Below are 27,925 nucleotides of genomic sequence, written 5' to 3'. Positions count from 1 at the left end.
TTAGCTGGAGGGTGTATGTGCTCTCCTGAGTTTAAACACCTGTATAAACAGTGGGGTTGTATGTCTCCTCCACAGTTAATATCAATTGGCTTAGATCCTAAGACCCACCAGACGAGTTCAGCTTGCCAAATGGGGATTTCTCACCTTCTTACCATAGAAGCCCTGCCTGTCTCCGCCTCAGAGCTGCTCTTGATGGTCAGGAGCCCCTTGAAATGTGTTTACACCAATGGGATGGCCACAGCTGGAGAAGGAAGCAGATAACCTCCCCACTTCAATTTTCACTGGGGCTCTGATACAAACTTTGCTCTTAACTACAGCAAATACAGTCTCTGACAGTTGCACATAGTCATAACCACAGTTACACATAGTTGCTCTTGGGAATCACTGATCAAGGAGGGGTTTTTTTTTTTGCGTTTTGCACTAAATCATAGAATCAAAGAATCTTAGAGTTGGAGGGGACCCAAGGGTCATCTAGTCCAACCCACTGCAATGTAGGAATCTCAGCTAAAGCATCTATGACAGATGGCCATCCAACCTCTGCTTAAAAACCTCCAAGAAAGGAGAGTCCACCACCTCTTGTGGGAGTCTGTTCCACTGCTGAACAGCTCTTACTGTCAGAAAGTCCTTCCTGGTGTTTAATCGAAATCTCCTTTCTTGTAACTTGAAGCCATTGGTTCATGACCTACCCGCAACAGCAGGATAAAACAAGCATGCTTCCTCTTCTATGTGACAGCCCTTAAGATATTTGAAGATGACTATCACATCTCCTCTCAGCCCCCTCTTTTCCAGACTAAACATACCCAGCTCCTTCAAGCACTCCTCCTCAGGCTTAATTTCCAGGCCCTTGATCGTCTTGGTTGCCCTCCTCTGCACATGTTCCAGCTTGTCAACATCCTTCTTGAATTGTGGTACCCAGAATTGGACACAGTATTCCAGGTGTGGTCTGACCAAGGCAGAGTAGAGTGGTACTATTACTTCCCTTGCTCTGGACACTATACTTCTGTTGATGCAGCCTTTGCTGTTGCATCACACTATGGATTCACATAGGAGCCAGCTCCCAGGGGCCATGGGTCTTTGGCGCCCACAATAAAATATTTCAGGGGGCCTGGCCCCCACAAAGTTGATGGGCATTCTCATTCAAATGGTATGTGTGCTCCATCATGTGAACAATTGTGTGGAGTGGGGCTTACCAGGGCCCCCACAATATTTTATTCAAGTTGGCACCCCTGTTGACTCATGTTAAGCTTGTGGTCCACCAAGAACCCAAGATCCTTTTCACATGTACTGCTAGTAAGCCAGGTGCCCCCCAGCCTATATTTGTGCCTCTGGTTCTTCCAGCCTAAGTGTAGAACCTTACATTTGTCCCTACTGAAATTCATTTTGTTAGCTTGTGCCCAGTTCTCCAATCTATTAAGGTCATTTTGAATTCTGATTCTGTCTTCTGTGGCATTAGCTACCCCTCCCAATTTGGTGTCATCTGCAAATTTGATGAGCAAATACAAAAATTGTTAATATAGTAGGAAGAAGTAATCCCCACTGCAAACTTCCAATGTGTTGTGTATGTGTTTTGTTTCAGGTACTAGATACCACTTTGAATTTCATTTGAAATATTTATTTTAACTACTACCCAGCTACTACTTGGGAAAAGAAAATGTAAAGGTGGTGGCATTGTATGTCTGGGTTTAGAGAAACTTATTTCCCTTCTGAGTGCACAAAACAGAGGGAGTTGCTTATCTGCAGTTTTTGCAGATGGGTAATTTAGAGTGAAGCATTAGCCAAGTCCAAAGTGGGAGTCACTATAATGGAAGTGTACAATGATAAATGTGTTACTTTACACCTACAGAGGCTAAGAGTAAGGGCCTGTATTAAAGGTGTAGGATAAGGATCCCTTGCAAAGTAACATGAATCCCGTATGTTGGAGCCTGCACAAACCAGAACCAAATGTTGGGTTTACATTAACTTCTGTGTCTAAATCCAGAGCTGACAGTGTTTATGGAAACTCAGGTGAGCACCTCAATATGTCCAGCTTTTGAGCAGCTGTGGCTAAATTAATCACTAATGGCTCCTGACAGCAGCAAAACTCAATGTAAATCAACATGGCACTTTGAATGAGATGAGTGCCACTTCCCAGGTGGTCTTTCTTGGGCTCTGTGTTTAAACCACCTCCACTTAAGCATGTGTTTTGTGGGTAAATCACCCTAGCAGCACTGAGAGTGATCAGGAGGAGGCTGCATAAACTTCTGGCAAGAACTAAGGCTGAGGTACACTAAAGCCTGCTTTGGCGCAAGGGATGCTGTTAAGTTGTTTTTTACATTTTCCCCAGGACTGAACAGTGGTGGGCTCTTGCTGCTTGATGTGGGCTTAGCAGCTCTTTGGTGTGCCCAGTAGAGTGTCCTTTGACTCACCTTTTGCAGTGTCCTGGCACTGGCTGATCGGATTGGCCTCCAGCAAATTTTGGCACTGGGCTCGCCTGCAAGGAAGACAATTGGTGCATATGCTTAGCCAGCTTTCAGAGATGCTCAGGAACATCTGGATTCTTTTAAGGAGACTGGTGGGCTTGGCCTAACAGGCAGTGCACGCGAGAATGGCATGTAGGGATAGTATGGCTCGGGAATGGAGTGGTGGCGGCCCCAGTTCTTCAGTCTTCACCAAATTCATCTCCAGTTGTTTTTGTGTTGCTTTGCACAGGAGGCAGTGCATCTTCACCATTCCTTCTCCATTCCAGCAAGGTGAAGTGCTGAGCACCTCACCTTATATAGTAAGGATAGCTAACCAGTGGCCCTCCAGAAGTTGGTAGACTCTAACTCCCATCATTTCTGACTATTTCTGTGCTGGCTGGGGCTGATTGGATTTGGAGTGCCACAGGTGCTCTATTTCTGCACCCCCCCCCCCGCGCCTTTTTCCTGCAATGATCTGATGACCATCTGGCAAAGAAAAGATAAATGCTAGGCTTCTACATAACTTTCCCATAGAATGGCTCAAGCTAATGGCCAGTGTTCTACTTTCCCCACAGCCAGAAAGTGCCTAGGCAAGAAAGTGTCTGGGATTGGAGCCCTATGTAAAATGAAGTAAGGGACCTAAGCTTAGATGCTGGTTGGGTTAGGGAAGGTCAGGATTTACAGACAGTCCAATTTAAATGTTTGATGCTCAAGTCATATGATCTAAAGAGAACTCCAGACAGGCCATCCAGTATACACAGCCATAGCACATGCTCATGTGTAGATGGTGATCCCCATCCCAACTATGCCAACTAAAGAGTACTAGGAAGTGTATGGAGGACAGAGACTGCACACTAAAGAAGGGAGAGAAGGATAAGGTGGGAACTCACCTTTTTTTGGTGAGCAAGTAGGGCCTGCAGGACCTGCCATCCCAGGTGCAGTAGGGATCTCTAGCCAAGCAGCATTCGGTGCAGGTTTTGCCATAGTGTTCACAGTGATACAGGGAGAGCCGGACCAGGCCATTTGTGGTGCTCACAAACACCTCCTGCTGCTCACAGAACCAAGAATAGAAAGAGGCATCAACTTTTGTTTCCCTTTCCATTAAGTCATGAAACCTGGCAGACTCCCATGAGTATGGGGACACAAACATCTTATGGGAGCAAGAAGGAAGATTCAAAATCATAACATATTTAGTAAATATTGAGAGAAGCCTGCCCTGAAGTACGTACTCTGGAGCAGCCTTCTGTAACCTGGTGCCCTCCAGATGTTTTGTGCTATCTTCTATTCCTTGGCCATTGGCCATGTGTCCTGGGGCTGATGGGAACTGTAGTCCAAACACCAGGTTGCGGAAGGCTGTCCTCTAGAAAAATGCTACTGGTAGATTAACAAATGCAGACTTACCCTCTTAGGAGAAAACTGCATGTCTAAGATGGCTGAAGACATCTACAAGAAAGAGAAGACAGGAGAAGTTTGAACAAGCACAGCAAACCTTTATTCTAAATCCAGTATTAGCATCCCCAAAATTCCACCCCAGCTATAGACTGGTGTGTTCATAAACTGAGCCTGCTCTCCTCCTGACATTCTTGTATGCTACTAAAAAACCTAAGAAGAGCAACCCTGCTGGATCAGGCCACAGGCCAGTCTAATCCAGCATTCTGTCCTCACAGTGGCCAACCAGATGCTTACAGGAAACCACCAAGCGGGACTTGAGTGCAACCACGCTCTCTTCCCAATTGTGATTTGCATCAAACTGGCATTCAGAAGGTTGAGTTCAGAAAAGTAGCAGGCTAATTTGTTCTCCATTGTTTTACACTTTGCCAGCACAAAAACAGTCTTCATCCTCCAGATATGATGTGTACTTGGGCCTTTCTTGCCCTGTGTGTGTTAGTTCCCATTTCTCCACTGCCCTGTAACACTCCAGTTGAATGCAGAGTAAATAAAATTCTAGGTTGATGTGCCAAAAGTAAGAAGCTGCTGTAGGCTCTCAAGATACAGCTAAGCCCTAGGACAGTTGATTAAGTAGCTGGGAAATGCACAAGTCCCATCAACCCCAGTCAGCATAGCTAACGGTCAGAAATTATGGGACCTGTAGCCCAACAACATCCAGAGGGCATCGTGTTGGCTACTTCTGTAGTATATGTTGCAAGAAGGGGACACTAGATCTATGCTTTGCATTTTCATCAGCTGTCATGTATCTTATGATCATTATTTTAAAAAATGTATATTCCATCTTTCTATATGCAGGCCATAACCTTTAGTTCAAAGTCATCCATTCAAGGTCAAGTGAAGTCAATACTGAAGGGAAAAATCAACTTGCTTGGCTTCCAGGAAAAACTGCCAGGAGTTGGCTACTGCTCTATTTCAACCTTTTTCAAGCTTGATGCCTTCCAGATATTTTGAAGTACAACTCTCATCAGCCCCAGCCAGATGTGCTGAAGGTGAGCCAAAGCAGTTTTATCTCAATAAGCTGTGCTGTCTGGGACTGATGGGCAAAGGAATCCAAATATACCTTGAGGGCACCAGGATGGTAAAAGGTGCTCTACACCAAGATTCCAATTACAAAAGGAAAGCACGACATCCTGAATGTTGATTGGTGCAACCACCATTCCCCACAATAGACAAAGTCTCTATTTTCAATCAGCAAAAAATTCATCATAAGTTACGTCTGGCAACATGGCACTTTCTTGGTGGATCCATAAACAAAAAGGCTTTTAAGGATCAATGAGATTTCCACAGTACCTTTGAAACACTAATCTCTTCCAAGCTAATTTCCTGGGCATCTTGGCCTCCTATGCCAGCAATCCCCACCTTTAGTACTTTGCCATCATCTGCAGAATAAGATGTAAGGACATATCATGGGGTAAGTGCACCAGTTCTTGCTGCACAGAATTGGTTTGGTCAGTTAGTCAAAGCAGTTTATTTGAGCAAGTCCAGTAAACTATCTCTGAAAGATGCCAGTGTTGGCTACTCCAAGGTATGAAGAACAGGATGTTAGAAACGATGCATCCATTGTTCCTGCATTACTCTCAGCATGCAGCAGAGGATTCAGAACACCATGAGTGCTACACAGCTTTGCATGCAGAAGGTCCCATGTTCTAATGCTGCAATTCCATGTTTCTATTAATTCCTGGCATCTCCTGGCAAGGCTTGGAATGTCTTCTGTCTGAAGCCCTGGAGAGCTGCTGTCAATCAGTGTAAACAATACTGAATTAGATGCAGTGATGGTCTCATTCAGTGTATGGCAGCTTCATTTGTTCCTGATGGTTTTTGCTCAAACACCACTATTACAATGCCCTTCACTTGATTTCTATATAAGTTTCTTTCAATGCTTGATTTGAAGATTGGATAAATCAGTGCTCTGCTTTGCTTCTAGATCTCAGTGGCACAACTGCACATTATAGCCAGTTACTTTCAGGTACTGTTACTAAAGAGACTTCCAAATGGAATGGTTGGCAATGTGGTCAAGTGATGATGCCAATTTTCATTTATGCCTAGTCCCCATACACTGTCATGCCAAAACTCTGTAGGGTTGCCAACCCCTCAGTAGTACAAATGCCAGCCAAGATTGTGTTGGCTTCTGCACCAGTAGCAGATTGGTATTTTGTTTTCGAGGAAAAGTGGGAATGTTGGGCTGCTTTCTCGAATATGAGAATCAACATAATTATGTTCATGCCATGCATAGGGTTGATGTGTGCAACCCATACATGTCCACATGCTGCACAGCTAAGGTACGCAGGATGGGTGGTGGCAGGGCAATGTAGCTACTCAGCCTATTGAAACATTGGTGATTGGTCTCTTTCCCCCAACCCTTCCCTTTATCCTACACTAGAATGCAAGCACAGGCTCAACCCACCATATCTGCCAACATCAACTACAGAAGCAAAACACTTTTCTTATTAACTTGGTGATGAGCACCGGAGCCATACTTTCCCACAATAATACAAATTTGTAGTGTAGATATATGTCCTATATTCCTAGGGGCAGGGAGAGAAACTATAAAAGTTTTGACTCCCTATAATCTTATCTTAGGCTGTGTAGAAAGTAGAGTTCTCAGAATGTAGAGTTCTCAGAAATCAACACAAACACCTTAAAAGTTGAAGGCATTTCTGTTCCAAAAGAGCTTTCCCAGCTGGATGAATAGGTCTCTGCCATGGGTGTCCACTTTGTGTTGCTTTCAGGTTTGTTTTCTGTTATTTTTGTGCTGTTTTTAATTATATTTTGTACATTGCTTTGGGAATAAGTGATGCATGATTAATAAATAATAATAGCTGTTCAATGTACAACACTGCTGAACACTGACAATATCCCTCAGCTTTCTTCCATAATCTTTTGTATGGAAGATTTTCATATGGAAGGTATTCCATAGCAATAATAATGTGTTACTTCCATACAATTTTTTGGCTGTGATAAGTCTTTCTTGGGATATCACGATCAGATTAGTTGAATGCTGTGCTCAAGATGTGGACTCATCAAGCATATTTATATAGAGCTATTATGATATTTTCTTTGTTTTATTTCATCTCTTTGCTAATAATTTCTAGCATTGTTTTGATAGCTGCAATGTACCAAGCTGATGTTTTCAGTGATCTCTATCCAAAATGACAGCCTGTAGTTTTTGGAATCCTACTTTACATTTTTATATTTGTTTAAAACGTGTATCTTTCAATACTTCGTAGAGAATCAGATTTTTACTGGTAGGCAGTGCTTTTTTTTCTGGGGATACTCAAGGGTACACAGTACCGGCAACTTTTCCCCTCCTATAAGAAAGCACTGCTAGGAGGAAAATTATGCTTCAATTAGCAATCAGAAGGGTCACTTCTTATTTCAGATTATACTCATGTTAATAAACAAAACCACTGACAAAAACTGCAACAAGGCTTTGTAAGAAATAGAATGGCAGTGTACAAAGAATGCCCACTCATGGGCTGGTGACAGCCAGTACTGGCGCACTGCTCTTTCCCCTTAAAGAGCAGAAAGAGATCAGCATGACATGGGTGGGGAGGGGTGAAATGGATCTTCCTCCTCATCCATAACCTGCTTCCTACATTTGCTTCTCTCCAGCTATGTTTCTCTCAGTGGGGATCTGCAATAGGAAGCAACCCTCATGGGGAGAAAAATGGTGAGGAAAAGAGGTTCAAGGCCACAAACACAGGCAGTGGAAAGACGTGGCTTCCGCCACCACACTCCCATGCTGTGGTATCCATTAAAAAATTCCCCTCGCCAAGCCCTGCTGCTTTGTAGACATTTTGCATGATTTGGGTTGAATCATGCCACCGCCATATCTAATTGCACCCTAAGTCTCAAGTGGACAAATAATTGTAATGTAACAGTTAGCAAAAAACTCTCACTTTCAGTTTCTTGTTAGGCCATTCTAAAACTCTTCTTTGTTCTGAAGTCAATCCATCAAATTTGATGGCTGTACTTCCAACAAGTATGTTTAGGATCACAACCTTGAACCTCTTTAGCCTGGTACCTCAGATCCTTCCCTCTCAACCTCTGGAGCTCCTTTCTGATCTAATGCAGTACCTACTGAGGTGAGATTCTTAGGGACGGGCAGTTCTTTGTTAACAGCTTTCCAGAATAACATCAGGGACCATTTCAAAATATAAAGTTGTCAGATTATCTTACAGCATTTTGACTGGGCAAACTCCTAAATTACTGCGACAACCTCTCTTCCTTCATCGTGACATCATGACGTTTGGGCACTACCATCCCTCGCCTTCCTTTGCCTGCTGAGCTGGAAAGGACACATGAAGGGCCCATGGAAAAAAGACCATTGTGATGTAGTGTGTCACAAAGAGAGGCGGACATCTTTAGCTAGCACCCTCTACCTGTTCCAAGGAAGAGGACATCAACAGGTCCAGCCTCTGTCTCCACTCTGTCCACCAGTATCTGCTTGATCTGGAAGGCTACATTGGCTCTCATCAGAACAGGCTTCCAATGGAGTGGATAGACGGGGTCCCACATCAGATGGTGGGTGCGCATGAAGCCAATCACTTCATCAGGGAAATCCTTTGTTGACTGGAGGAGTGGGTCATATGTTTCGCTGGGACACTGGCAGAGAAAGAATGAGGACATAAAAAGAGGGTACAAGACAGTGCAGGATTCAAGTTCCACAATAAGTAGCCGCCTTGTTCTGTAGCAGCAAAATAACGAAAGCAATGGGGGTACCTTAGAGCCTACCAATATGTGGCTGTCTCCTAGTTCTTTCCAACCTCCCTATTTATGGGCTGGCAAAAAAAGTCTTCATGACAATTCATCAGCATTTTAGTACAAATTTATACTAACGTTCCTATGCCATTTGGCCTACCATACACATTTTTGCAAAGCAACTTTCCCTAACTAACAATGCATTTCTGTATGTCATTTTCACTAGTATATGAATTCTAAGCACACTTTACTCCAGTATGTGCATTGCAAAATGTGGAAAACTGCAAGTGCTGAAGGAAGGTTGTTTTGTTTTGTTTTTATTATTCCAGAAAGTGCAAGTTAGTTAGGCTCACCTTTAAATGCAAACTGAATCAGATTCTGAACTCCCCATCCCTGGCTGAAACTTTTGTGTTTTAAAGACGTACCGTTCCAGGGCGGGGGTAGGGGATCCGTCCCTTGAATTCCACCCACTGATAGTCGAAGCCTTCCTTATGTGCAAAGGGTCCATTGAAAGCAGCCCGAATGGCTGCCAAAGAGTAAACACACACAGCAGAACCACTAAAAATGCCACTGGGAAAGAAGAGGGGGGGGGGAGTAACTGGCAAATCCTAGAATCATACTCTACTGATGCTGTGGCTATATGGTACATGCATTGTGCGCATCTGAAAAACTGTTACGTTGAAAGGTTTCTGCCTTAGAAAATAGGCACTTTATTCAAGGATTTGGAGGACCTCAGGTTCCCTACCTCTGTATTAAATCATCACAGAAAGGTCTATCTTTAAAGAATTAGTTTCCCTTCAAATGATGTTCTTTTAACACTTCCTGCATTCCGACACTGATTCAGAGAAGCACTTTGTTCTCACTAACTGTCCTCCATGTTGATCTTTGCTTTGTGGAGTGTTTTGTAATGGAATACTGCACAAAACCCCATCCCACCTCCCCCATGTCTATGAGTGGCTTAGCACAAGGTGCACTACATTTTGCAAGTATTTGGACTTGGGGAGAGTGATTGTCTGGTAGTGCTTTTTCATGACTCCAATTCAGAGCCAAGGAAACTCATTGCATAAGGTATCTGTGCACAAGCACTGTGTTTAAATGACGTGTTAGCCTTTGTCAATGCTGAAGTAAACCTGGTGCTTGCACAAACAATGAGTCAATTTCCTGATGTGAGTTGTTCATCTTAACACTCACCTTGACACTGTGAAGAGGCCGTAAACGAGAGGGTTCTGTGCATTACGGGTGTGAAGGAGGAATACATCCTCTGGAAAGAAACATTGGGGCGGGGAACACATGAGATGAGATGAGGAGGTCTGTGGCTGGCTGCTAGAAATGTCTTGAAGACTGAACAGAAGGGAGAGCTCTAATCATAACAATGTCTCCACCATTATGGCAATTGCAGTTTCAGCTCCAAAAACCCCAACACCACCTAAGCAGGTACTTCAGCAGCTGTTAAGACAGAGTCGGGGGGAACTGGTGGGCAGAACACATCAAATCCTGCTGTATTAGTTATGACCAGAATGCTGTATCCTCTGCACTAGAAAAATTAAAATTCTGTGTCAAGAGTCTTAGCCCAAGACAAGTTGAATTCTACACCCTGGATAAACTAGAAACTAGTGTGTCTTCCCAAAGTATTTTGCTTAAAGGGGAATGCATGCATACCTACACACAACTATTAAATGGTAAATAATCAGAAAATAAAGCATCAATTATTAACTGCGCTATGTCTTGTATTAAATAATAAGGGTGTGGGTTGGGTAGTGACTGTGGTGTGCTTTATTTCTGCTGTTGAGAAAAGGGTGTCGTCAACTGAGTACTTAATGTCTGGTAAAATATTGTTGTGTATTAATGAACCCTCAGTGCTCTTGCAGCAGTGGCCACATTTCCCATTTCTGATCACAGAGGGCTGCACATTGGAAAAGAGTCCCTTCCCAGAAAGAAGTACAATCACAAGTATTGATCTGCTCACCTCAGAGTGAAAAGTGCAGGTCTGGTGGAAAAGAGCTTTCAAATTAAGCATGTGTGCATTAAGAAATAATGTCCTCACCCCAATACATATGATGATGGCCATCCAGCCATTGAGAAAGTAAAATGAAGGAACTTCCTTCCCACAGATTCACCCACTCACTCAAGCAAGGTTCAAGGTGGGGCAGAGAGAAAAGCATGGAAAAACGATGCTGAACCAGTACTGCAGGATGCAAGTCACTCCCACCAATAATAGTAATCACTGATTAGCAGAGGAAAGAATAAGAGAACGCAAAGCAAACTTACCCAGCTGATCAAAGTGTGTTTCAGTGCCCTGCAGACCTGGAATGGAGCAAACCAGCCGGGCTTTTAGGAATGTGCTCCAACGATTAATGAGGCTGTGCTTCCCACCAACATCATTCTGCCAGCCACAAAGAGGAGCCAGTCAGGACTACAATCTCCTCATCCACTTATGGAAAGCCTATGTCCCTGTCCCAAGCTACTGCTTTGACTGGAATCAACCCTATCATGGTCACACAACTGGTGTGTCTTAAAATTTTGGATGATCAGAATTGTCCAGCCCTTCTGGCAAAAGTGGAACACCCAAAGGGCCATTTCCCCCTACTTCCATGCAGAAGGAAATCCTATGGAGTCCCAAGTCAACATGGGATTTCAACTGCAACATGGCTGCAAACTCAGGCTGGTTCTCAATGCAAACTTTCTGATTTCAAGGTGGTTGTTTTGCCTGATGAAAAGAACGCTTATCAGATGAGTACCATGTTCCAAGACACAGGGAGAAGGAAAATTATCCACATTGGAAGCTGCAGAACAGGGATGGGAAGCCTCTGGCTCTCCAGACTACAACGTCCACCATCCCTGACCATTGACTATACTGGCTAGGGCTGATGTGAGTTGGAGTCTTCATCAAGCACAAACTCTGTATGCACAATGAAAGTATATTGCACACTAAATATCTCAAAGCAATGTGTACTATAACATAAAATAATACAAACTCAAATAATATATGTACCAGTCTCAAATCAATATTTGAGAGATATATGCAATCTTACAAATTACAAATTCAATGTTACCAAGTTCAAGAGTGAGTTGTGTGAGTTGAAGTCCATCAACATCTAGAAAGCCAGAGGTTCCCAACTCCCATCACAGGAGGAGGAAAAAAAGATTTTATGTACCCAGCATCTGGGTACCAGTGTCACTCTGAGAAGGATTCACATTCAGACAAAAAGGTCATCCCACTAGGGTGGGGAGGTGGCTCTCAGCATCCCTTTCTGTCCTGTTAAAAGCATGATCATATTGGCAAACACTAAATATTCAAACCAGCAAGCAATGGTTCCCATAGGCTGAGTTGATTCTTTGAATCACAGCTGGGTTGTCCAGTTGACTCCCCTCACTGACCTTGCAGACCCGTGCCACCCGGGTATAGATGCGCCTTCTCTCCCACTGTCCAGCTTCCACTGCAGTCTCCCGGAAAAAGAAGTACACCTTATCATCATCATGGTTGTAGGTGTCGGGAATAGCATAGGCACCAATAAACACAGGCTCTGCAAGGAGGGAAATTCAGTTAAAAGTCAAAGGATCACAGAATTTTAGAGTTGGAAGGGATTCCAAGGGTCACCCCTGCAATGCAGAAATCAAGGAGTCACAGCTACAATTCAGTTAAAAATTGCTGGCAGAACAATATATATACCTGTACAGTGGTACCTCGGGTTACATACGCTTCAGGTTACAGACTCCGCTAACCCAGAAAAGTGCTTCAGGTTAAGAACTTTGCTTCAGGATGAGAACAGAAATCGTGCTCTGGCGGCGCAGCAGCAGCAGGAGGCCCCATTAGCTAAAGTGGTGCTTCAGGTTAAGAACAGTTTCAGGTTAAGTACAGACCTCCGGAACAAATTAAGTACTTAACCCGAGGTACCACTGTATATGTATGAATAAATGATTTTTAAAAATCAAGATAACAATAAAAGAGGACAACTACGGTTGCAAAAAAAAATCAAAACGACAAAAGAAAACCCACAATTATGAAATTTGTGGGCTACCTGTCCTTTTTTTGCCACCTGAGGCAGGAAGGTGTTGCTACCCTGGCTGCTGCCCTGCTGCTGAAGCCCCCCTTTCCAGGGTAGCATGGCTATAGGAGCGGAGGCTTCTGGTGATATCTTGCCCCACATTTTTATGTCCCACACATTCCTCCACAATCCCTCTGAATGTAGAGTGGCTCAGTGAGACATTTCTACCCATCTCCTGCTCTCTGGTCAATCAGTTCTCTACACTACTCAGTCAATCTCAGTGCAGAACAATCACTATCACCAAGAGATCCCACCCATTTCTCTCCAGGCAGAAAAACTATTGAGTTAATTTGTGTGTCAATGAAAATCTGTTCATCCATTTTGGATTTTGTTGTTTAAAGATTGAGTTTAATATACAAAACAGACCTACAACCTTTCCCTCAACTTGCTTTGCTTGGAAAGAAGGACATGTCTGCTCCACCAACTGCACATAAAAAACTTTTAATATTTCTCCTCATGCATGGAAATGACCATGCAATGGGCATGGACAATAGCCCTGGCTGAAAAGCTGATGTGCCAGATTCATGCGACCAAAGGGAATTCTAACCCCCATCCTTTCTATAATGTATGGCAACTTTTTTTTATTATATGTGCCAAGAAGATTATGTTTATAACTCCCTGAGATCTCATGGTAATACATGGAAATGTTTTTTTGGAGTGAACTGTAAGAATTTGATTTGATAGTTTTAGGCAATGGGGTTGAAGTGTTGTGAGTTATCCTGCCTCCTGTTATCATGATGGCAACACAGCCACATTAGTTGGTTTACGTTCCACATCCTTGCTGTATCACTCTGTAGGTGAAGAGCTACATGCACAATAATGGCCGACTTGTTGGCTAACAGAGATCATATTCTGAGCAGCTGCTTCTGCCAACACCCACTTACCATTTAACCAGTAATCCTGGTTCTGTTCTGTCCGGATGTAGTTCTGGTCAACCCTGTCAAGCTGTGTACGGAAAAAAGCAGCACTGCTGCCCATGAAGTCAACAGAAGTGCCTGAATAAAACTCCCCATCTGTCAAATCAAAAAAAGAAAAAAATATATATTGGCAGAAAAGCTACATTCCAGATCTCTAAGGAAGTTTATTTCGCTTCATGCCTACACTCTGCACATTTTAAGAAAAATAATATTGGAGTAACAATTTATGTATGATTGCTCTCTGACGCCTCCTCAGCGTTAAACAAATAGAAAAGTCCTCACTCAGTATGGAGATGCATTAATGGGAAAGAGGATTAATATATCAGAGACAGGGGTGTCCAAGAACGTTTTGCTGCTGTAGGCAAAATGCCCTGCTGATGCTCTGCCAACACTGCTCCCAACAGATTTGGACCTCCTTCCTGCCTTGCCACAGTGCCCGCACTGCTGCCTGCGCCGCCGCCACAACTGCACCCTTGCCACAATGCTACAGTGGTGGTGAGGGTGCCATGTTAGGGCAAGGACATTGGACATTGTGGCAGCAGCAGTGGTGGCATGGGTGAAGCTGTGGCAGGGCTTCCAGTGGTGGGGCGGGTGGATCTGCTGCCTGAAACCAATTTTTTTTTGCCTCGACCCATGAAAGTGCTAGCCTTGACCAGAGACCATGGATCAGAGAGTAGGGAACCTTTATCCACATGAGGATCGCATTCCCTTCTGGGTGACCTTTGGGGAGGAGGACACATGTCAGTGGTGGGCAGGGCAGGAATAAAGTCAGCAGAGCAATGAATGTGCATTTTAGTCTTTTGAACAGGGCTAGTTTCTTCATAATCGCACATCCTTCTCTATCATCCATGTAGACAAGCAGGAAGCTCAGGGGCACATTCCAGCCAGACAGAAACACCCAAGGAGGATGGCAAAATAGGGCTGAGGGGTGTGACTTGGGAGGGGGTGTGGCCTGGGGAGAGTTCCAAGGGCCGGACAGAGAGGAGGGCCACATGTGCTCCCTGTGCTTGAGGTTCCCCATTTCTGCCATTGAAGAAAGGAGGCACACAGAGAGACAAAGATTGCAAAAGCCACTGCTGGAACTAAACCTGTTAATATATATTGCATTTGTCTTAAATGATCCTAGCATATATTGGGTTGGATCCATTTGTGCTCTGATTGATCCAGAGAAGGCCTGGATTAGTGAAAAGGGGAGGGAGGCCATTTTTGTTTATTCCCTCTACCCTCTCCCCCACCTCAAAATATAAAGAAGTTTGGGGGACCTTTTGGAACAGTGTGGCTAGTGGCCTGCAGGATAAAGGAAGATCTGGAAAAATGGATGCTTCTTCCTCCTGACTTTGGGTCCTAGAAGCCTCTGCTGAATCAAATAGCGTTCTGTCAGTCGAGGGATGCTATTGGATACAAGAAGCCATTGTCTAGGTTTTGCGCCTGCTTTCTGTTCACAGTCCCTCTTACCTATGAGCAGCCCTGTGAAAGGCTCATGGGGGCTGTATGGACACTTGCCTCTTCCAGATTCTATGGAGGACGTCACCAGCTGCATAGCTGACACCACTGGTTCCTGCAGAGGACCATGGAAAAGATTTCATAAGTATGACTGTAAACAGAGTGGTCACGCTCACAGTGGAGATTGTTTTACACTTCAAAGAAATTGGCTCAACAGTCCTGGCTGCTCTCGAGGGAACCTCCTGAACTAGAGAGTTTTAAGGTGCAGGCTGTTATTTTAACCACTGTCATCACCACTTTCCACTCTCTTTGCTCACACCCAAACTATTTGCCACAGGAGTATCTTACTGGTTCTGTAGGGGCCCAAATGGATGGGTGGCATGTGGCATGGGGTTAGACTAAATTATTTTTGGTCTTCTCCACCTCTATGACTCAAATAGTCAGCACTACCTACCTTGCCTTTGGTGCTAGAGTTGTAAAAGTGCTTTAGGCGTGCTGTGAAGCTTTTCCACAGAGTGGCAACCTCACAGAAGTTCCAGACTGGTTGTTTTCTCAGTGCTATGGAGCTGCCCTTTACTGAACATACTTGAAAAAATTATCATACAGTTGGAATTCTAATGATGCTGGCCAGGAAAGTTATTTATTTTGCTTCTCTTTACTTTGAAGTGAATAAGAAAAGCCCATCTAGTCCAGCATCTTGTTCTCACAGTGGCCAACAGGACACTTATATGAAGTTTGAAAGAGGACTCTCCCAAATTGTGATTCCCAGCAATTGGCATTCAGAGGACTGAGTCTAGAAAAGCAGAAGGTTAACCTGTTAAATGGTCTGAAGTTCTTCTCTCTTCTTTATACTGTACTTTACATCACCAAAAAGGCCTCAGCCTCCCATGTACAGTGGTGCCTCGCAAGACGAAATTAATTCGTTACGCGAGTTTTTTCGTCTAGCGAACTTTTCGTCTTGCGAAGCACGGTGTTGGGAAAGTTTTGGAAAAGCTTCAAAAATCACCAAAAACCTCAAAAAAGGCTACCACACCGCGTTCTATGAGTTGCTCCTCGAAGTCAAGTCGCAACTGTATTAACGGTGTTAAGAAAAAGGAAACAAACTTGCAAGACGTTTTCGTCTTGCGAAGCAAGCCCATAGGGAAATTCGTCTTGCGAAGCAGCTCAAAAACCGCAAAACCCTTTCGTCTAGCGAGTTTTTCGTCTTGCGAGGCATTCGTCTTGCGGGGCACCACTGTACATTGTCCATTTATGTGCTTTGGGCTTTCTTGCCCAATGTGTTTCAGTTCCCATTTCTCCACTGCCCTTTAACACTACCTTTGACTGTTTTTTCACGGATTGTCATTTGCTCTTGATTCAGCAGTAAAGAATGAGTTTTTGCAGGGAAAGCTCCAGAGCAAAAGAAACAACAACATTCAGATACAGAGCTTTAAAGTGTGGACCAGGCCTGAAAAGCATGGAGGAAAGGTAAGTGTGGAAAAGCCTTACACATCTTAAACAATCAATTTCCTTAGGAGAGACCATCACTGTAAATTAACAGGATTAATGAGGTGATTGACTTGAAGCTCTTTGAAACCCTGAAATCAGATATAAAAATACTAAGCAATATGGTGCCCACTTATTATTTGTACTCGTATTGTGCTAATCCAAAGAATTTGGCCTTTGACCAACATAATCCAAAGTGTCAAGAATAGCCTTAAGCCTGTGTCTAGGGTATTATGCCAAAGTCTGACTGGAATTGGCGGGATTGGCCCAAGTGAACAGATTACAGGATTTCACCCACTGCTGGGATGGTTGCCATGGAGTTGCTAGAGAGGGCAGAATGCTGGTGTGGAAGTTAATAATACCTGAAGAGAATAAGTGATTGTCTCCTAAATCCCTCATCACTTATTCATTCTGGGTATCTCTACAAAATGTTTTTGTACTGTCTGCAGAAAGAGCAAATGCACAAGACATCTTCTGAAAAAGGTTGGAAGAGTGGGCAGCTGTCTTTCTTCCTTACTATGGAAAGCATCAGAAAAGAGTATCAGTGAAAGAATTCCCTGTTCCTCAGAGAAGCAGGCGATATTGCAAAACACAGGTAAAAATATAATGCTGGTTTTTTTATCTGATGCAAGAAGTCATTACGACAATCATTCCCCTGCTCTCAAATAGTATGCATTGAGGGAGAAGTCGGATGCAGAAAGAGTTACACTGCATCTAGATTCTGATACCTGTAATACTGGCCTTGTGGATGCAACTCACCTCCACTCCAGCTCTGAGATATATGAAGGCACATATGGGCTGGTAGGAGCCTGTTCCACAGGCAAACACATGAGTGCTGTTGAAATGCTGGAGAAAGCGGATGAAATTGGCACATTCCATCTAGTAAAGGAGTCAAAGATGTAAAAGATGGCAGGATTTTACTTGGACATTTTTGGTTTGACCCAGTATTCCCACCATGAAAGGAAAGGAAGTATCTGACTTACAAGCTATGCATCTAACAGTATTTGCTGGGCGATAGCTGGTTTTCAAAATCTGGTTTTCAAAACCAGCTAAACATTGCAATATATTGATATATCACGATATCTGAAATAAGGAAGGAGCTATGCAGAGGCAAACAGGACAATGTCCTGGCAACTGCTACTACTTAAGGGTCTAAAACTGAGAAATGGTGATATTATCAATCACCTCATGGTGATATTATGAGGTTTAGCTGCTGATAACTTTGCAATGTGTTGCTGGTGAGTTATTGCGATGTTTAGCTGGTGAGTTATCGCAATGCTGAAATCAAATATCGCCTAGCCCTTACACAAATTGTGATTCAGCAATATATTGCCAGCTCAAATATTATGAAACAATTATCACAATGTGAACTTCAAACTGATTTTGGACGATATATTGATATGTTGCCCAGCCCTACAAGCTACTGATGCTGGATTGAGGCCATAGTCTGATTTACTCATCTACTTACCATTTGAGAAGTTGCTCCTGCCTGTGCACATCCACAAATCACTAAACGAATGTCTTTATAAAGTGGTACCTCGGGTTACATACGCTTCAGGTTACATACGCTTCAGGTTACAGACTCCGCTAACCCAGAAATAGTACCTCGGGTTAAGAACTTTGCTTCAGGATGAAAACAGAAATCATGCAGCGGCGGCGCAGCAGCAGGAGGCCCCATTAGCTACAGTGGTGCTTCAGGTTAAGAACGGATCTCCGGAACGAATTAAGTACGTAACCAGAGGTACCACTGGTTCTTAGCTACAATCCTATATCCTATACTTACATGGGAGTAAGCCTCAGTGAATTATAGACTATTAATTTGTATGAATGGCTTTAGAGCATGTAAGAATTTTTTTTGTTTTTAGGATTTATGGTTTTTGTAGTATTATCTTATTTTTGTGTTGTATACTGCTTTGATGGCCTCAGGTTATAAAATAGTTTATAAATTTGTAAAATAATGATGGTGGTAATAAAAACATCAACATCAGTTCAGTGGGACTTACTTCTGAGTAAGCATGTATAGGACTGCATTGTAGTTAGTGATCACAGATCATTCAGGAGGCACCTCAACCTAAACCAGTGTTTCCCAACCGGTGTTCCGCGGCACACTAGTGTGCCGTGAGACATCGGCTGGTGTGCCGTGGGAGGAAGGCGGGCGAGTCGGGCGGTGAGAGGCGGCGGCGGCGGCGAGGATCCGCGTCGAGCCGGGGGCGGCTCCGCGGTGGTGGTGCCGAGCGGCGGGGCAGCGTGCGCAAAAGGGAGGATCGCGAGACAGCGGAGGAGGAGGAGGCCGGCATGTCCGGGCAGCAGCAGCAACAACAGCAGCAGCAACTCCCGCCGCCGCCCCCTCCTCCGCCCGCTATCGCCGCCACCACCACAACAGCCGCCGCCACCTCAGCTGCCCTCGCTCTGCTGCCTCCTCCCACCCCGGCAAGGGGGAGGGAAAAAACTTTCGCTTTTGTGCGTCCCTCCCGGCGTGACGCTGCGCGCTGACGTCACGGGGCGGGGCTTTAATGGTGGTGTGCCGCGAGATTTTTTTCTGGCTAACAGGTGTGCCGTTGCCCAAAAACGTTTGGGAAACACTGACCTAAACCATGGAGCCTAAAGTCCACCATTTTTACCTTAGGATTCTTCCCAGCCAGTCTGCAGTGCTCCATTTGATCTCTAGGAGCTGGCCAGAAAATCTGGAAGAGAAAACACAACCAAGAATGTGGATGGAATCCATTGCAGCAGTAAGTGGGATATGCACATGGGAAACAAGGTTCAATCACCTAATGAGACGTCCCTTCCACTTTTCTCCCCACACTCCCTGTATAGCCCATGGACCAAATCCTGATGGCCGTTTTCTGTTTTTCTCCCTTCCCACCCCACCCCAAAGCAACCTCCTTTGGCACTCTAACCTTCTGCGGCTCTTGGTTGGGGCTGTCAAGGTTGAGCAAAAATATGTGGTCCTTAGCGCCTGCCATCAGCCATGCCCTCTTTTCGTCCACAAGTAGTGTCTGGAGTGCCAGCTCATCCTCAGAGTCCAAGAGCAGCTGAGAGCTGTTTGATCTCAGGAGGTCTGTAAGGTGGAATTTGCAAACAGAAATATGAAGATGGTGGGCTCATCCACACTTCTACCTGTACCCTGCCTAGAAGGCACAGGTGGGTCCAAGTGGTTTCCTGCTTGTCTCGTGCTTTCTAGGCATGGGTCTGTGTGGTTTTGCCTTTGCCCTGCCACTTTCTCCCAGAAAACCCACTCTTTAGCAATAAATCATAACAAACGGTAATATGCGGAAAACCCAATTGCCATGCCTGCTCACTCTCTCCTGAGAATGATTTTTGGAAGCCGAACGTCCGGCGCTGCTTCTGCGGCTTCCGATTGGCTGCAGGATGCTCCTGCAGCCAATCAGAAGTTGTGCCTTGGTTTTCAAACGGTTCCAGGAGTCAAACAGACTCCTGGAAGGCATTCTGTTAGAGAACCAAGGTACGACTGTACTTTTGTCCATTTACTGTATTTATTTTTCCCGATTTGAACTATAAAATGGTGATTTTCTTGAGTCAAAATGAGAGTACACCTAAATATTTTTTTTTAAAAAAAGCACTGATAATCATAATAATGCAAGGAGCATTAATGAAAGACAAGAGATTGGGCCACTATGGTTAAAATTTTAAAAAAGTCAGGGCTCTGAGAATGGAATGCTAGTGGGGAAATAGCCAAGAAGAGACACAGTAAAGTGTTAGAAGTTGGTTCCTTTCCTGAATATGTTTTCTTCTTACCAGCTTTGAAGGTCTGAGTCAATCATAGGGGTGGGGCTGCAGCTCTCTAAAGAAGAGTTTGGATTTGATATCCCACTTTATCACTACCCTAAGGAGTCTCAAAGTGGCTAACAATCTCCTTTCCCTTCCTCCCCCACAATAAACACTCTGTGAGGTGAGTGAGGCTGAGAGACTTCAAAGAAGTGTGACTGGCTCAAGGTCACCCAGCAGCTGCATGTGGAGGAGCGGAGACGCAAACCCCGTTCCCCAGATTACGAGACTACCGCTCTTAACCACTACACCACACAGGCCTATATAGAGACACAACTGCCTATATGGTGGTGTGGGTGCAATATTAGTGTAGAACACTGACAGGAACAATGAGTAACCCATCAAGGGATGCAGTGTGTGAACTTTGCACTCTCTATGTGCAATTGTTGCTGGAGACAGATTGCACGTCACATGGAAATTAACTGATCCACATCACTATTAAGAAAACAAAAATATACCATGGTAACCAGACTAAGAGCAGAGAACCATGTCTGAGAACCTTTATTGCTAAGTATACTTTCTTTCTGGCTCTTTCATTTGTTCCGTTTTCATTTGGGCAAGGGAGCCATGAGACAGAAACTGTGTGATGCTGTAGTTTAGACCCATCGCCCTTTGGGATATGCCCCTTCCATCCCATAGAAAGGTGGAGTCTGGCTGGGAGCGGGAGGGGAGACATGGCCATCCTCTTAGCAGCAGTTCAATGGGAATGAGCAGTGTTAGTGTGAAAGAGAATGAAAGAGGTGTTTACCTCTATGGATGTTGGTGATCTGACATTAACTAAAAGCGAAACAAAAGAAGTGCCATGGTCAGATCACTTCCTGGTGCAACTGGACTTCTCCGCAACCCTTCCCCTCTGCAGGGAGGTGGGACCGATTCGGATGGTCCGCCCCCGCCACTTAATGGATCCAATTGGCTTCCAGAAAGTGGTAGGGGATGTTTTATCCCAAGTTGATGGCCTTTCAGCTGATTCCCTGGTGGCCCGCTGGAATGCGGAGTTAACCAGGGCTATTGACTGTCTGGCTCCGAAGTGCCCTCTCCGATTGCATGGAGCCCGGACAGCCCCGTGGTTTTCCCCGGAGCTGAGGGTGATGAAACAATCGTTGAGACGGCTAGAGCGCCGGTGGCGGAAAACTCATTCTGAATCAGACCGGACACGGGCTAGAGCTCAACGTCGAGCCTACCAAGTGGCAATGGCGACGGCGAAGAGGGCCTTCTTCACTGCCTCCATTGCATCTGCAGAAAACAGCAGCAGGAGACTTTTTCAGGTGGTTCACAATCTATCGGAACCACCTGCACCACCGGGGCCTGGTAGGGACCCCAAGATCTCCTGCAATGCTTTTGCAAAGTTTTTTGCAGATTCTATGATTCTATGAAAGCGAGCCGGGAAGGGCTGGGCGATAGGCTCTGCGGGGTGGTGAATGCTTCCCTCTGTGAGGGAGCCTTCCCAGACCCGCTGAAAGAGGCGGTCATTAAACCGCTTCTTAAAAAAACATCTTTAGACCCAGCCAATTTGGCCAACTATCGCCCAGTCTCAAATTTACCATTCTTGAGCAAGGTGATTGAGTGGGTGGTTGCCAGACAACTCCAAGCACGACTGGAGGATGCGGACCATTTGGATCCCTTCCAATTGGGATTCAGGCCTCACCATGGGACTGAAACTGCCTTGGTCGCGCTGGTTGATGATCTCTGGCGACTAGGGACAAAGGTGAGAGCTGTTTCCTAGTTCTGCTGGATCTCTCAGCGGCCTTTGACACCATCGACCATAACATCCTTCTGGACCGTCTAGAGGGGCTGGGAGCTGGGGGCACTGTTATACGGTGGTTCCGCTCCTTTCTCCTGGGCCATGTCCAGAAAGTGGTGGTGGGGGATGAGTGTTCAGACCCCTGGGCTCTCAGTTGTGGGGTGCCTCAGGGTTCCGTCCTCTCCCCCATGCTTTTTAATATCTATATGAAGCCGCTGGGAGAGATCATCAGGGGGTTTGGGCTGGGTGTTCATCAGTATGCAGATGACACCCAGCTCTACCTCTCCTTTAAATCAGAACCAGTGAGCCTTCAGGTGAAGGTCCTGTGTGTGTGCCTGGAGGCTGTTGGAGGATGGATGACAAGACAGAAGTACTGTTTTTGGGGGACAGGGGGCGGGCGGGTGTGGGGGATTCCCTGGTCCTGAATGGGGTAACTGTGCCCCTGAAGGAACAGGTGCGCAGCCTGGGAGTCATTTTGGACTCACAGCTGTCCATGGAGGCACAGGTTAATTCTGTGTCCAGGGCAGCTGTCTACCAGCTCCACCTGGTACGCAGGCTAAGACCCTACCTGCCCGCGGACTGTCTTGCCAGAGTGGTGCATGCTCTAGTTATCTCCCGCTTGGACTACTGCAACGCGCTCTACGTGGGGCTACCTTTGAAGGTGACCCGGAAACTGCAATTAATCCAGAATGCGGCAGCTAGACTGGTGACTGGGAGTGGCCGCCGGGACCACATAACACCGGTTCTGAGAGATCTGCATTGGCTCCCAGTACGTTTCCGAGCACAATTCAAAGTGTTGGTGCTGACCTTTAAAGCCCTAAATGGCCTCGGTCCAGTATACCTGAAGGAGCGTCTCCACCCCCATCGTTCAGCCCAGACACTGAGATCCAGCACCGAGGGCCTTCTGGTGGTTCCCTCTCTGCGAGAAGTAAGGTTACAGGGAACCAGGCAGAGGGCCTTCTCGGTAGTGGTGCCTGCCCTGTGGAACGCCCTCCCAGCAGATGTCAAAGCAATAAACAACTATTTTACTTTTAAAAGTCATCTGAAGGCAGCCCTCTTTAGGGAAGTTTTTAATGTTTGAAGCTGTACTGTTTTTAATATTCAGTTGGAAGCCGCCCAGAGTGGCTGGGGAAACCCAGCCAGATGGGCGGGGTATAAATAATAAATTATTATTATTATTATTATTATTATTATTATTATTATTATTATTATTATTATTATTATTGTCTTATTGGGGCCGATTTTATACAAAAACTTTGGGAAGCATGCTTTTGAGTTGTGCAGAATATGTTCTCAAACAAAAGAAGGCTCCAAAACAAGGAACAAAAACAAGGAAACCTACCATGTTTTCATTCAGTGCTTCTGTTTTTCTAGCTGTGATAACTGCTATTTAAATAGAGAAAGAAAAAGGATGGCCCCTCCTTGTGCTCTTGCCACTGCACTGGGCCCCACAATCCTGACACTCCCCATTGACAACACTAGGAAAGCCATCGTCTTGCTGCTGTGGTGGGCTATTGTTTTTGGCCTTATTCTCTCAAGCACATCTTTCCTTTGCACTCCCTGCCTTGAGTTTTCTCATTTCCTTTTGGCCAGCCCATCTGTTTCTTTCTCCCTCCCACCTATTCTACTCCCAGGGTGGAGGGCGCCTCCGAGGACTTTCCAAATGTAAACCCCGTCATTCCTTGTATCCTTGAACTTGGTTTGATATCTGTGAGTCACACCTCCTGCCATTGTCTTCATTGCCCCTTGGTCCTCTGCAAGCTGGGAACTTCCTTTTAGCTGAGACCAAATATTAAGCATTTTTCTAGCATGTCTGACCCTAGTACACACTTTGAAGTTCTATTTCTATCCAGCTAAAGCCTTTCAGCTGTTTACTTTTCAAAGAAACCCAGATCGATTTGTTTAATTTTAGTGACCTGTTATCACTGCTGGCAGTATATCTGAAACTCTGTGCTTTAGAAATGTTTGGCCCCATTGCAGACCACATTAATCTGGTGGTCTCTTTTTGTCTAGGTTTGCTTTCTATCACCCCATCCTAAAACCTCCATCTGTCAAACCACTTTCAGCTCTCTTTAAATCTATTGTTTATCTCCACTCTCTGAGTTCTAGTTAAGGAAATTAACTCTACCTAGAATTAGCAGTAATGCATCAAAGCTCCACTGCATCCATTAACTGGTACTTCCTTTGTAAATAAGATCCACCCAACTGTCTTGCATTTCTCTTATTGATCCTGCCTTTGGTTGTCTCCAGACTGCCTGCATTTTGTGGGAGAGATTGGCGTGCATAATGGAAATTTAGGCTTGTGCAATTAAATAGGATTAAAATGCCCTGTTGTCCTAGCACAACAAATTCAATTTATTTTAAATGACTTTTTGTGGTTAGGAGTGATGTGGAAATGTACTGAAAAGTGTGGAATGAAGGGATGAATAATGAGAAGATACATAAACACTGCACAAGCAAATTAGAATGAATGCCCCTTGCTGTATATCCTTCCCACAAACAAATCAGGATGAACGCTCAATAAAGACAAGATACAGTCCTACCTTGGATCCTGAATGCCTTGGTACTCAGACGTTTTGGCTCCTGAATGCTGCAAACCTAGAAGTGAGTTTTCTGGCTTGCAAACGTTCTTTGGAACCCGAATGTCTGACGGGGCTTCCGCGGCTTCCAACTGGCTGCAGGCAGGGGCATAGCAAGGGAGATGCAGTAGGTGCGGCCCACCCCAGGTGACCCCACTGAGGGAGGTGACAAAATGGTGGCGGCACTCACCATGGAGCCTGCAGTGCGCCTGAGCCACACGTCTCTCCTGGGAGTGAGGCAGTGGCTTGAGCACCCACAGGCTCCGCGCTGCCCCAAACAGTCTGCCCATTGCCTCCCCCTCAGTTGTAGAGTGGCTGAGTTGGAGGAGGCAGGCAGACTACTCGGAGACCCCGTGGTGCCCCAGTGGGTGGCTGGCCCCGCCCCCAGGCACAGGGCACGAGCCGCCCCAGGCACCCAATTGGTTTGCTCCGCCGCTGGCTGCAGGAGCTTCCTGCAGCCAATCAGAAGCCGCACTTTGGTTTCCGAACATTTTGGAAGTCGAACAGACTTCCAGAACGGATTCCATTTTACTTCCAAGGTATGACTGTATAGTCTAATCTCCATATAGTTCTTTTTGTCCAAAACATGTTATGAATATTGGATGTATCTAATTTTTTTCTATCAGCACTATTACCTCCAAAGTAGCACTTTGCTGGGGTTGGTTGTCACTTTAAAAAAATGTACCTCTCACAGAATTTCAGTGAATATAATAGTCATGATAAGCACAAAATAAGCTGGTGCACTTCCACCCATCACTGCACCCACAGGCCAGAAAAGTTTGCACGTATAGAATTACTGCATGTTACAGCTCTGTTTAGAAGTACTAGGCTTATGTCAAGAAGGGGGAAAAAGATGGCAGCCACCACACAATGTCTAGAAAATTGCTACAAAGGCTTCCGGGTTGGCGCGATTCGGAAATGGCGGATTCCCTCCGAGCTGCGGAGGGAATCGGCTCAACCGAGGACGGGTCTTTGCCGCGCCGGCGACGCGGGGACCCTTAAAAACCGCAGGCGCGGAAGCCTGCGGACTGAAGACTCGGCGGGTGCCTTAAGCGCCCCCGATCCACGAAGAGCCTTTTTAAAGGCTGCGGAGAGGATACGGAGGGCGGCGTGGCACTGAGAGTCGATCGCTACCTCGGTGGAGTGAAGCCGCGAGCCATGACCAGAGAGCGCTGACTTCCTTGCTTGAAATTTGGACTGAAAAGAAAGAACCCGTGAGTAAGACGGAATTGGATTTTAAAAACATTACCCTGAATTGGAGACGACCGGGGGGTGTGCTAAAAGGAAGTCCGCACCCCCCCCTTGCAGACGATCTAAGCAACGACAAAGTGCTAAGCTGGAGAGCCTACCCTTGGAGGGGTGAGTTAAAAAGGACACTAACTTCCAAGATTCAGTTAAAAGAAATTTTGAGCTGGAGAGTGGAGACTGGGAAGCCTTCTTTTTGCTTTAAACAACCCCCCCTCCCGGGCCCGGGAACGTCCTGTCTCTGTGCCTGTGTAAGAGCTGCGGAGTTTGACAGCTGTCAAAGCTGTCAAGCAGGCAGTTTAGAGTGGAAAAGTTGCTATTTAAGATCCCTCTGGACTAAGATTACAATTGAACCAAGATTGTTGGAAACAAAGTAATAAGAATAAGTTAAAGGATTGTTGGAGAAAAGACTAATAAGTAACCAGATTCCCCCTAGGGGGAATTCTGTGAAACTACAATGGATACAATGGCTGTGGATGGAAAGTTACTAGTGGAAATCGAAAGGATGTTTCAATTGGTGGGAACTCCACAAGAGCAGAGCTTAGCTATGAATAAACAACTTATGACCTTGACTTCTGGAACAGGCAGCTCTGCTGTATGTATTGAGGACCTGAATGAGAAAGAATCCACAGCTGAATGGGAACTGATATCTGAGGAGGTGGAAGAGACTAAACAAGAAAAAGAGAAAGCAAAGCTGGGAAGTAATAACCAAAAGCCGACATTTGTGAAATACAAGCAAGGAGATTTTTGGATTACATCTACCACAAGTCTGCGAAAGATGAAGAAGAAGAAGGAGGAGGCCCCGGGAGTTTATGAAACACAGGAACTTAAAACAAAGAAATATGGTTGGGGCCTCCATTCTGACTTTGACTTTGAAGATGCAGGATTTGTGGAAATTTTTCAGCAGTGGCTTTCAAATGTCCTTGTGGGAAGAGAATATGGTTTGATGGCGAAAGAACTCTTTCCAGATTTGATGACTGACATAAAGGACTACCAACAAGACCGGCGGAGAGGGACTGAAAGAGACTTGAAAGCCTCGGACGTGAGGAACCCAGGCTAAGAACTGCTATTCTGGATATGTATTGGGAAGGGACAAAAACCGGGGATGGGAGGGAGGGAAGAAGAGAATCTTAAAAACACTCAAGACCTTTAGGTTTAGTTAATATGACTTTTAATTAAGACAAAATGAGAAATCGACGGAAGAGAACTTGAGTCCAACTTAGGAAAAATCTATATTTTGTTTATAAAAAAGGTAATAAGATGGTTAAGAGGAGAAACACCAAATTGCTGACACAATCTTGGGAATTGGGATGCACGAGGGGGGGTGGGGGGAAGTCGGGGAATAGGGTTAGGAAACTAGGATTTTCGGAATTTATACATGTTCTTGTCTTGTGTCTTTTTTGTGTGTGTTGTGTCTTTATAAAAGTGGAAAAACCAATAAAAATTAAAAAAAAAGAAAATTGCTACAAAAGAAAAAAAAGCATAATTTCACTAGTCTTATCAGCCCTAAAAAGGACTTCATAGACACAATATTTCCAGAACTGCTTCTTTTTTAAGGGTATATGAAGTATTGGAGCATTTCTAGAGGGTGGAAGGGCTACACATTGTTTTGCTCTTGATGTTTTAGGTGTTTCAGGAGACAGAGCCAACACTGTTGTGTGGAGCCCAGTGCAAACGCTCTCTGTTCAACAAAGGCATGCCACAAAAAGTCCGAGTGCTGTAGAGAGAATTGCCTTGCCCTTTGCCTTTCTGGTATACAGGTTTTGGTTAGAGAACTGCATCACACCACTTAGAGAAGTGTGAATTTTGAGGAATAGTTGTTGTCAGAGCTGCCCGAGGTCCCAGCTCACAAAGGACCAACGCCAGTTCGTTGTTATATACAAAAGTCTTTATTGAAGTTCATTTTCACTTTCACAGCCGTGGCGTGCAGCTCTACGTCTGAAACTCTAGACCGCTGAAGCTCCGTCTGAATCTCCTCCCCCCAGACACCAGTTTAAGACTCTAGCCTTGCTCCACCTCTTCCTTTGCTCTTTCCTCCTCTGGCTCCGCCTGTCAGCTGGGGTCTCGCCCTTCCTAGACTCTTCTGACGCTG

At 45.1% G+C, this 27,925-nt stretch overlaps 1 protein-coding gene across 9 annotated transcripts in view; it reads right to left on the bottom strand.

Moving 5' to 3' along the window:
• The window catches only part of LOC308577489 (semaphorin-3D-like), a 60,920-nt gene that overhangs the window by 3,785 nt on the left and 29,210 nt on the right, over positions 1-27,925 (bottom strand). For 8 of the 9 annotated variants that reach the window (XM_081177707.1, XM_081177705.1, XM_081177710.1 and 5 more), the window contains 14 exons: positions 19,380-19,540; positions 19,101-19,163; positions 17,239-17,358; positions 15,007-15,109; positions 13,519-13,647; positions 11,967-12,112; positions 10,857-10,971; positions 9,780-9,849; positions 9,014-9,158; positions 8,270-8,492; positions 5,178-5,266; positions 3,840-3,881; positions 3,329-3,486; positions 2,406-2,470 (listed from right to left, as the gene is read on the bottom strand). In XM_081177707.1, the coding sequence (XP_081033833.1) occupies positions 2,406-2,470; positions 3,329-3,486; positions 3,840-3,881; positions 5,178-5,266; positions 8,270-8,492; positions 9,014-9,158; positions 9,780-9,849; positions 10,857-10,971; positions 11,967-12,112; positions 13,519-13,647; positions 15,007-15,109; positions 17,239-17,358; positions 19,101-19,163; positions 19,380-19,540 (1,629 nt within the window). Of the gene's footprint in view, positions 1-2,405; positions 2,471-3,328; positions 3,487-3,839; positions 3,882-5,177; positions 5,267-8,269; positions 8,493-9,013; positions 9,159-9,779; positions 9,850-10,856; positions 10,972-11,966; positions 12,113-13,518; positions 13,648-15,006; positions 15,110-17,238; positions 17,359-19,100; positions 19,164-19,379; positions 19,541-24,137; positions 24,265-27,925 lie in introns of all 9 variants that reach the window. The other variant, XM_081177712.1, reaches the window with a different exon arrangement.

This window comes from Podarcis bocagei (assembly GCF_964188305.1).
Source record: "Podarcis bocagei genome assembly, chromosome: 2".
Taxonomy (NCBI): domain Eukaryota; kingdom Metazoa; phylum Chordata; class Lepidosauria; order Squamata; family Lacertidae; genus Podarcis; species Podarcis bocagei.
This window is presented reverse-complemented; position numbering and strand designations above follow the sequence as displayed.